The 10376-nt window shown below is 44.5% G+C and overlaps 1 protein-coding gene across 1 annotated transcript; it reads right to left on the bottom strand.

The window, feature by feature from the left end:
* Window positions 1–479: 479 nt before the first annotated feature.
* LOC123134595 (uncharacterized) lies at window positions 480–3380 on the bottom strand. The gene is made up of 4 exons (XM_044553815.1): window positions 3204–3380; window positions 1144–1194; window positions 849–1052; window positions 480–758 (listed from the first exon to the last, which is right to left on the bottom strand). Exons 1-4 carry the CDS (start codon window positions 3306–3308, stop codon window positions 582–584), a joined length of 537 nt encoding a protein of 178 aa, XP_044409750.1. The 5' UTR covers window positions 3309–3380; the 3' UTR covers window positions 480–581.
* Window positions 3381–10376: the final 6996 nt, after the last annotated feature.

Here is a 10376-nt window from a genome sequence, read left to right as displayed (position 1 = left end):
CATGTATAAGTTATGAAAAAAGCAATAGCAACATACTAAATTATCAAGTGCTAAGCTAACGGAATGGGTCAAGTCAATCACATCATTCTCCTAATGATGTGATCCCGTTAATCAAATGACAACTCATGTCTATGGTTAGGAAACATAACCATCTTTGATCAACGAGCTAGTCAAGTAGAGGCATAATAGTGACACTATGTTTGTCTATGTATTCACACATGTATTATGTCTCCGGTTAATATAATTCTAGCATGAATAATAAATATTCATCATGATATAAGGAAATAAATAATAACTTTATTATTGCCTCTAGGGCATATTTTCTTCAATACTTGTCTCTGTGTAGAGAGCAATGGACTGCAAAATTAAAAATAAATGTAGATATGCAATGCGGATAAAAGTAGTAAAGATGTATGACAATTTTCCGTACAGATAAATTAGCACAACCAAAATATATGTTTGATACAATTTGGGTACACTTTAACATAATTGAATATAGTGTGGAAACCTTCTACATGGCTAAATCCACACCACGCCCAACCCTATTAACTCTACACCAAGTCTAGCACCAAACCACACCACTACAGTGCGGAATCATCGCCTCCTAAACCGTAACGTACATTGTTGTCTCCGTAGTCTCCTCCAAGGTCGAGGTCTACTAAATCGTTCGCTGGTTTGGCCTTCCGCACTTTCGACTTGTTGTGAGGTGAATTTATCAGGGCAACAACAATCCATTTTCTAAACTGTCGGATGCCATGCTGCGTAGTACGAGGTAGACGTTAGGACCGTTTTGTAGTTGTATATGTGAAAGTATATATGTTCAAGTTAGATGGGGAAGATGTAGATACCTGGTTGGGTATCGCTGTCAGTCTTACTCTAGTCCAGTGTTGACTGTTTTTCAACATCCATAGAGCACAAGAACAACCATCTGTTTGCCGTGGCACTTCATAATCAATGATAGGCCACGAACTCACGACAATGTCCGGCCATCTACTTCCTTGCATGCCATTTTCCATCACCGCTATATCTAGATATGTTTTCATCCCAAGCAGCTGCAAGTAACATCAGCACTAAATTTAATACAATAGTCGTATAAACTATAAGTTGTATAAAATGTTGTTAGAGGCTCATAGAAACAATTACTTCTTTGCAGTTGTTGCGCGATTGAAGTGAGTCCAAAATTTGAATCTCCCTCTGCGTGGAAAATTTGTAAGTGATTTGGAGTGCCTAAAATAAAATTTCTTATTATTATCACTGAAGGGTAGGATATTATTACCATGTCATGCTTGAGGTAGTTATATCCCCATTTAGTGCCCGATTTGCCTTTAAAACATCCAAGGTACAACTAGGGACTGCGCTATCTCTCCACAATGTTGACGATTGTCGACCTTTTGACATACACGCTTCCATGATCTCGTACATCTTCTAGTCTGTCTAGGCGTAGGAGCTCAATTGGCGCATCGAGTACCTAAGAAACAAGATATTATGTTAATTGCAAACATGAATAATCAAAGATACCATTTTGCATAATTACTTACATCGTCATCCACCCACACAACAAACCATGAAGGATCTGGTGTTGTGAGGAATTGAAGATACTTCTGCGCTAGCATTATGTCCTTAATCTTCACCAAGTTGGTGGTCTTAGGAGTACTGTTGACGTAATCAGCTACTATATTCTGTGTTACTAATATCTGTTTCTGCCTGAAAATTCAACAAGTTCTCCTTGAGCTGTTTGAGCTGTTGGGCACTGCTTTTCCCAGAATTTATTCCGTGGGTACATAACCTCGTTACTGTCATTAGTCTGTTGAGGTAGAACCCCTTTCCTTCTGAACATGGGGGGGGGGGGGTGTTAAATTCATACTCCTCGCTCTATAGGAGTGAAGACTTCTTCTTTCGGCCGTCATGTCTCACACACAGTCCATGACGTCCATGGATGTATGCTCCACCTTCTGCAATATTGGACGCAAGTTAAGAATATGGTTGAAAAAAAATGTTTGTTAGCAATATGTTCAAACATGTGATGTTGACGTCAGATTTTGCCGGTAAATTCTTGACCTGCTTTTTTTTCCAACCGTAATGCTAACTTGCATCCATCTTCACAGAAGGTAAAGAAAACACCGGACCCCATAAGGGAAAAACTGGCAGAGACAGCGTTGTGAAATCAATTGGGAAGCGTTCCAGGTCAGCATCACATGTCTGAACCATATTGCTAACAAACATTTTCTTTCCAACCATATTCCTAACTTGCATCCAATATGGCAGAAGGTGAAGCATATACATCCATGGACGTCAGACTCTATAGGGAGGTGTGTGAGACATGATGGCCGGAAGAAGTCTTCACTCTACAGAGTGAGGAGTATGAGTTTTACACCCCGCGTTCAGAAGGAAAAGAGCTCTATCTCAACAGACTAATGAGAGTAACGAGGTGAAACAACTCAAGGAGGACTTGTTGAATTTTTAGGCAGAAACGGATAGAATAACGCAAAATATAGTAGCTGATTACGTCAACAATACTACTGAGGCCACCAACTTTGTGAAGATTAAGGACAAAATGCTAGCGCAAAAGTATCTTCAATGTCTCACAACACCAGATCCTTCATCGTTTGCAGCGTGGGTGGATGACGGTGTAGGTCATTACGCAAAATGGTATCTTTGATTATTCATGTTTCATAGTTAACCTAATATCTTATGTACTCGATGCGGCAATTGAGCTCCTACGTCTAGACGGATTTGAAGATGTACGATATCATCGAAACGTCTATGTCAAAAGGTCGACAATCGTGAACATACTGAAGAGAGATGACACAGTCCGTAGTTATACCTTGGATGTTTTAGAAGGCAAATCAGGCACTAAATCAAGCTTACAAACATCCTACACTTCAGTAATAATAATAAGAAATTTTATTTTGGTGTCAAAATTTTGTACATGGAGTGTAACCTCTATGTATTTTGTTGTAATCTACTAAACTTTTGTGCTGTAGATCTAATGTAAACTGCAGGAAATCGGGACAGATCTACATAAGACGGCAGACGCGCCATGCTGATCTATATGAGTTGACATACGAGTTGAATTAATGTTAAGCTAAGAAGTAGCACAGAGATTTCTATGATGCGTCAAGATGATCTATACGAGTTGAATAGATGTTACGCTACCACAGAGATTTGTATACCTCTTTGTCAATGAAGAGATTTGTATATACCTCTTTGTCGACGAAGTTGCAGCCTTTGGTGCACCTGATTGGGAATTTTTCGTGGACGACTATCCCTTGCGGACGGAGCAGCCGAGCAGGATGATAGGAAGACATGGCGATGGTGATGGCACTGGTGAGGTTCGCTGGTTATGCTCGATTCAAGGAGGAAGGCTGGGTTGTGGTGATGTTTAGATCAATGAGTAGCTGGGTACCGAAGCGTGTAGTTTCCAATCACGTAATTTATTTCTTGCCGATGAGATAACCGCGTGTTTTTTTCTTGCCGATGGGATTGGCCGTAAGTTTCTAGAAGAATCCACTAAAATCTTCCTTCCGAAAATATATGATTAGGTACACCTGGTTCGTTAAAATAATGTTCGTTACGCTAAAATATCATTTTATTGTTTACCAACAATCACGTCCTGAAATAATGCGTTCGCTCCATACATTGTGTACGAAGAATCATGTTCTCATATACTCCCTCCATACCTAAATATTTGTTTTTTTTGAGATTTCAAATGGACTACCATATATAGATCTATATAGACATATTTTAGAGTGTAGATTTACTCATTTTAGTTCGTATGTAGTCACTTGTTAAAATCTCTAGAAAGACAAATATTTAAGAACAAAGGGAGTAGTATAATTCGTTCCCTCCATTACAAATTGCCATTGTGGCATTACTTGGGCCATTTAAGGGGCCCCCGGACCCACATGCATAAGTATGAGCTAGTACGAGTCATCCGGACCCACAAGTGCCGGTACGGCTGCTCCAGACCTAAAAAGTGTTAGTACGAGTCGTTCGGACCCACACGCTCCAGTACAGCTGATTCGCACCCATAAGTGTTAGTGTCGTCCGGACCTACATGTGCCAGTACGGCTGCTCCGCATCCACAAGAGTTAGTACGGTTGCTCCGCATCCACAAGAGTCAGTACGAGTTGTTCGGACCCACATGTGTCAGTACGGTTACTCCGCACCCACAAGTGTCAGTATGAGTCGACCGGACCCACATGTGCCAGTACGGCTACTTCCGCACCCACAAGTATCAGCACGAGTCGTCCGGACCCACATGTGCCAGTACGGCTGCTCCGCACCCACAAGTGTTAGTACGAGTCGATCGGACCCACATGTGCCAGTACGGCTGCTCCGCACCCATAAATGTCAGTACGAGTCGTCCGGACCCACATGTCCTAGTACGGCTGCTCTGCACCCACAAGTGTCATTATGTTCCGACCGACCCACATGTGCCAATACAGCTGCTCCGCACCCACAAGTGTTAGTATGAGTCGTCCGGACCTAGATGTGCCAGTATGGCTCCTCCACACCCACAAGTACAAGTACGGCATTTTTTCTTGGTTTTCGGCATTCTATGCATTTTCTAGGCTTTTTCTAGTGAAAATACCCTAAAACACAGGCCGAACACAACGTGTGTTTGGTGTCCAAATTCATTCAAATCTTGCATGGAGACTACCATTGGCATGCCCAACTGATGTTAAAATTTGATGTCATTTCATGCATGACAGGAAACACTTCATGTGCAAGCAGTACAGTTCGGGTCTGCCGACAAGGCAAGTCTTGTGGCAATTTATTTCCACCTCCACCAAATGAGTTCAAACTTTTTCCACACATTGGCATCACCATGGCAAGCATTCATGACAATTTTCATTGGTTTCCGGCATTCTATGCATTTTCTAGGGTTTTTCCTATGAAAATACCCTAAAACACATGCAGGACGTGACGCAACGTGCGTTTGGTGTCTGAATTCATTCAAATCTTGTATGGGGGGGGGGGGGTGATACGGAGCATCCCACGTTTATCTCCATGTACACCTTCATAGCACATGAAGCCCCAAGCGGACCTACCGGAGTTAAGGTGAACCCGCTCTTCTTCGAGAATATCATGAATATACATTGGACTTGCTTGCTACCTCACCAAAGAGCTCTATGTGTCCTTAGATACGAAGACCGACAACCACAAGCTGGTGAGGAACACCCCAAAGGAGTAGGAGAAGGACCCCAAGGCCACAAGAAGGAAGAAGGAGGACAACGAGACCAACTCTGCACCTCCCAGGCGACCCCGTGCCCATGGGCCTTGAAGACCTCGTGCGCACGGGCTACTCAGAGAGTTTGCGCTGGAGCACCCCGTGCGCATGGGACTGTACCGTGCCCACGGAACCCCCATGCGCACGGGCCCAACTTACCCCGTGCGCACGGGCCCTACAGGATGGACAGTTGTGATTGCTGTTTGGGCCTCCTCTTCCTCCACTTCGCCCCCATGCCTATATATTCCGTACCTAGACCATTTGTTAGGGTTAGCAAAGGATATGTTAGACATATGAGAGCTTTGCTCCATGGATCCACTCCACTAGGAGATCAAGACCTCCTCTTGGAGTGACCTAGCTCAAGACCCCCTCATGGGTGGCCCCTATCAAGACCTCCTCACGGAGAAGAACCCGGTTACCTCTTGTATCGTCCTTTGTTGATCGTGGATCGTGTATCTCTCTTTGTGTTCATCATTCTAGCGCATGTGTAATCAAATCTTGTTGGTTTTAGTGATTCTCTTGTGTTTTCCCCGTGATTTCCCTCGTGCTCTTCCGCTCGTTCTTCGTGTTCCTCGTAGGCATCCACTCGAAACGTGAAAGATCATCTCCATAGGGTTCAACCTTACATCATATGGTATCATGAGCCACGTTGATCACGTTTTTGGAGCCCCTACCCCGTGTTTTCTAGCTTGATTTTGTTGTTCTTGTCCTAAATTCGAAAATTCCCCACCAAAAATAGCTCCCAATCTTTTTTGTGATTTGTTGGTTTGATGAGATTTTGTTGGATTTGATCCATGGATTTGCTTGGTTTCAAGTGGACCTAGCCTTCCCCCATCTTTTCCCCACCATCCATCCCCAAAATCTCCCCAATTTTTCCCTAGAAATCTTCAATTTCCGTCCCAAAATCGCGAAATTTCCGCCCACCCCGTGCCCACGGACCCCAGACCCCGTGCGCACGGCCCCCCGAAAAGTCTCTGGACACCCCGTGCCCACGGGCTTGTACCGTGCGCACGGGACCCCGTGCCCACGGGCCCTAGACCCCATGCGCACGGGACCCCGTGCCCACGGGCCCTAGACCCCGTGCGCACGACCCCCCAGGTCAGCCGCGAGCAGTCCACAGTTTTGCCCATAACTTCCACATCCGAAGTCCGATTTTCGCGTTCTTTAGCTCGTTGAGTAGCTATTGACATCCCCCATCCACCTAGATAGGCTCCCACACCATTTGAATCCACTAAAATTTCGGCATTTTGGCAAGATTGCCTAGGCCCTCCACCATATCATCCGCTACACCACCATCGACTTTCGCAACCTAACCCGTTTCGCTCCATATAGCATTTTTGGTTGTTTGAGGAGTGATTTGAGTCTCCTAAGGTGTTTCGGCTACTTAGGGACAATTGCTTCTTCACAAACCACCACCACTTCCACATTGCCATTTCCACTTCCACCATTTGACATTTGTCATTTGAGATTTTGAGTTTGCGGTTTTTACCGTTTCCTAAGGTGTTTCGGCTACTTAGGAACGGCTCTACATCATCTTGGTATCTACATCAAGAACACCGCTACTCATCATCGCAAAGGACGGTAACCTCGACGACACCATTGTATATTACCCTTGCAATTGCATTGATAACCCCTAGCCCATTTTGCGTCACTTACCTATCGAGACTAGCCATTTGAGTATTGCCGGCAACGTTACTTGTGCACATTAGTGATCCACCATTCCATTGCATACATACCATATCATATTGGTATCATATCATCCATTGTGTCACAATATCGTTCCCGCATATACACAATTGCTATCTTGGTTTTGCATTGTGCAAAGTGGCCATAGAAAAAAAAGCTTTTAAGCAAAAAGAGAGCAAAAAGCTCGTGAGCAAGTGCCATAGCATCATACCCCATTGCACATAAGATTGTCATAGTCGATCATCTTGGATCATCTTGAGAGAAACACCGGGAACCATACATACATAGCATACTTGGGATAGAAGTTTATCCATTTTGCATCTTATAGATTGTGCACAAGTGTCGTATCCGCCTATTGAGCAATCGTGCTAGCGTCTCTCTTGAGTTGTGCAACACGAGCCTTTTGGTGGATTCCACATTTTGAGCTCATTCCTTGGTTGCACGACCCCATTTATCTATCCGTGTGTGTGTTTCCGTGTGCCATTCTTTGCTATTGGTCTACTTATTTCACTTGCGAATTTGTGAATCTTTTCCAACATTATTGACTCTTGCTAACATTTTTGCATCAAATTTTTCTGCCACTATCCTCACCGAGCTCCACCATAAGCCTTATTTGTGTAGGTGTGAGAAACCGACAAGAATTGGTACCAATTGTGATATTTCCTTGTTACACATTGAGTGATCATTGATCCATTTTCAACATCGGTCAAGGTACATTTGGTATAAGTTCTTCTCTTTCTCCCACTCATATTTGCTCGAGTCTTGTGATGGATAGGCAAGGCATTTCCTCTCCGGTCTTCGACAACAACGACGGCGTGAACAACTACATCACCAAAAGGTCCATCTTCGGACTGCAACACAAAGTGCAAGGAGCACAATCCACCTTGCAAGAGCGCATCGAGAACCTCTCCATCGACATTCATCTCTCCGAAGCAAGGAAAAGGGACTACATCGACAACAAGCTTGCCGCACAAAAGGAGGAGCAAGATGCGAGGATGGAACAGATTCAGGCCTTGATCAAGTCTTCTTCCCATTCGTCATCTTCAAGGCGGCGATGTTCAAGCCACAAGTCTTCAGAGTGCCCAAGTGATGCAAGCGCAAGTCGTCCACGTCCACATCCCCATGGTGACCATCGTGATCCACATCGTCATGAAGGGCAAGTCACCTCCAAGCATCATGTGCACGACGACGATGAACAACATCTCCTACGAGCTCAAGCATGACAACGACATCATCATCATGAAGATGCTCCACAAGCGCAAGTGCACAAGTCCCAACAAGCCCTACTTCACGCCAAGTCCAAGATTCAAGAGAACAAAAGAAGACCGCGAGACGACCACCACCAAGACGGTGCTACGGCTACACCAACCACTTTGGCATCTTCGCCAAGTGCTATCAAGGCATCTTCGCCTTTGGACGTACGGCATCTTCGCCTACTTCCCACGAGTACGCCCACATCGACATCCTCAACAACAAGGCGACCACCTACGAGCAAGGGCGACACTTCCATCTTCGGAAGCCCCTCAAGGACGATGGCCGAGCATGGGAAACTCCCTTCGGTCATGGAGACGAGCTACGTGGTGCCACATCATATGGGCCTCCAACACCAAGACGGCGACAAGAAGGTCGAGCAAGGGCCATCCCCTTAGACCACGGCGATAGAAGTTGAGCATGGAGACATTTGCACCTACATCTCTCCGACACCCACATATGTCGAGATGCCCCATTTGTCATGTGAGGAGAGCCACCACCACATGAGTGACATGAGTGACTCCACCATATGTGACACTGAGAGCATTCCCTATGAGAGGACGAGTGTGACCACCACTAGCCCCACACATGAGAGCATGCCACACATCCTATGTGAGGTTGAGCGCCATTCGAGTGACTCCACCAACCATATGAGTGAGAGCATCCTTGAGGGAGTGAGCCACAACACTTAGAGAGTGAGGTAGTTGACACGGCATGTGAGGCCACCATGATTTCTAACGACTTAACCTCTACTCCTAGTGTGTTTTCTTCTTTGGTGCTAGGTCTCCTACATGACGACATGCCTATCCTCGATGAGTACATACCTTCAATGGAGACGACGATGGCCATGATGGACGATGATGCACCCCCACATGGTTCCATCAAGATGAAGATGACAACGAGACGATCTTCAACACCTCATCTACAACACATGAGCGACACTCCAAAGGTAACATAGGTGATGGTGCTTCTCTTGTCCCACTAGTGGACTCTCTTGACATCGATTTCTCCCATGATGTTGACCCACCTATTGCCATGCTTCACGCTAGTGAAACTTCTTCATGTCATGACTTACCTATTTATGATGAATATGATGATGAACATGTTGAGTTGCCTAGTTGTGATGCTATGCTCCATAGGATATCATGTGAAAATTCTTTTGGTCACATCATGTTTGACAATCCATTGAACTTGTCATATGCTATGAGTGAGATCAACCATATTGCATCATTTCAATCTCAACATAGTAACTATGCATGCCTCATTAAAATAAATCCCATTTGCACTTATGGCATAGATGACGAGATGATGGTCATTGGCTTTTGTTTCTCTTGTGATGATATTGCCATGCTCCCTTTACATGATTTGCGCAATTCATCTACTATGTCATGCCATGATCACATTGTTCCAAATATGCATTGTTTTGGATGTTGTCAATATTCTCCATGTGATGTTTCCATTAATGCTCATGAGGAGACCCCCATAGCTTCCTCATACATATTAGGAGATCTTGATGCATTCCATACTTTGCATGATTTCCATGATTGCTTGCACCATATGCATTCCATGAATAACAATGCTCTGAATATTGCTCGTGATGCATTACACAACTTGAGTCTCCATTATGCTATACATAACAACAAACCTATCATGATGGATGACATGTTTCTATATCACGCATCTCATTTATTTGAGCATTGGATATTTGGTGCTAACCAACACAAGCACGTATGCATCATGATGGATGATGTGTACATCTACCACGCACACACAATTTTTCCTTTGTCTTTGTTTTGTGTAGGTACTCATGTCTTCTCGTCAACTTCTCAATCCCATGAGTTGACGAAACGAGCTCTTGAGAGCAATGACGCTTTGGGATCCAATGGACTATCCTTACCACCATCCCCTTCGCGCAAGGACTACACGCATCTCCTCTACTTGGCTCTCACACGGCTATGGGCCATTTATCACTTGTCACGTTATGCTCATTTTACCGTGTTCACTTTGCATGCTATGCTTGCTTCTATGCCTCTGCCATGCAATTGTGACCCTTGCTTGCATTTACCCATGTTTCATCATTATGCTACTTCTATGTGTATTTGCATGCTTGGTGGAGATCCTTGTTGCTATTGCCATGTTTATCATGTGCCCCATGCTATTGATGCTTGTTGTGTTGGGAGAGTCATGATGCTCCGTTGCTACCTAC

Source organism: Triticum aestivum, chromosome 6B (assembly GCF_018294505.1).
Source record: "Triticum aestivum cultivar Chinese Spring chromosome 6B, IWGSC CS RefSeq v2.1, whole genome shotgun sequence".
Taxonomy (NCBI): domain Eukaryota; kingdom Viridiplantae; phylum Streptophyta; class Magnoliopsida; order Poales; family Poaceae; genus Triticum; species Triticum aestivum.
This window is presented reverse-complemented; position numbering and strand designations above follow the sequence as displayed.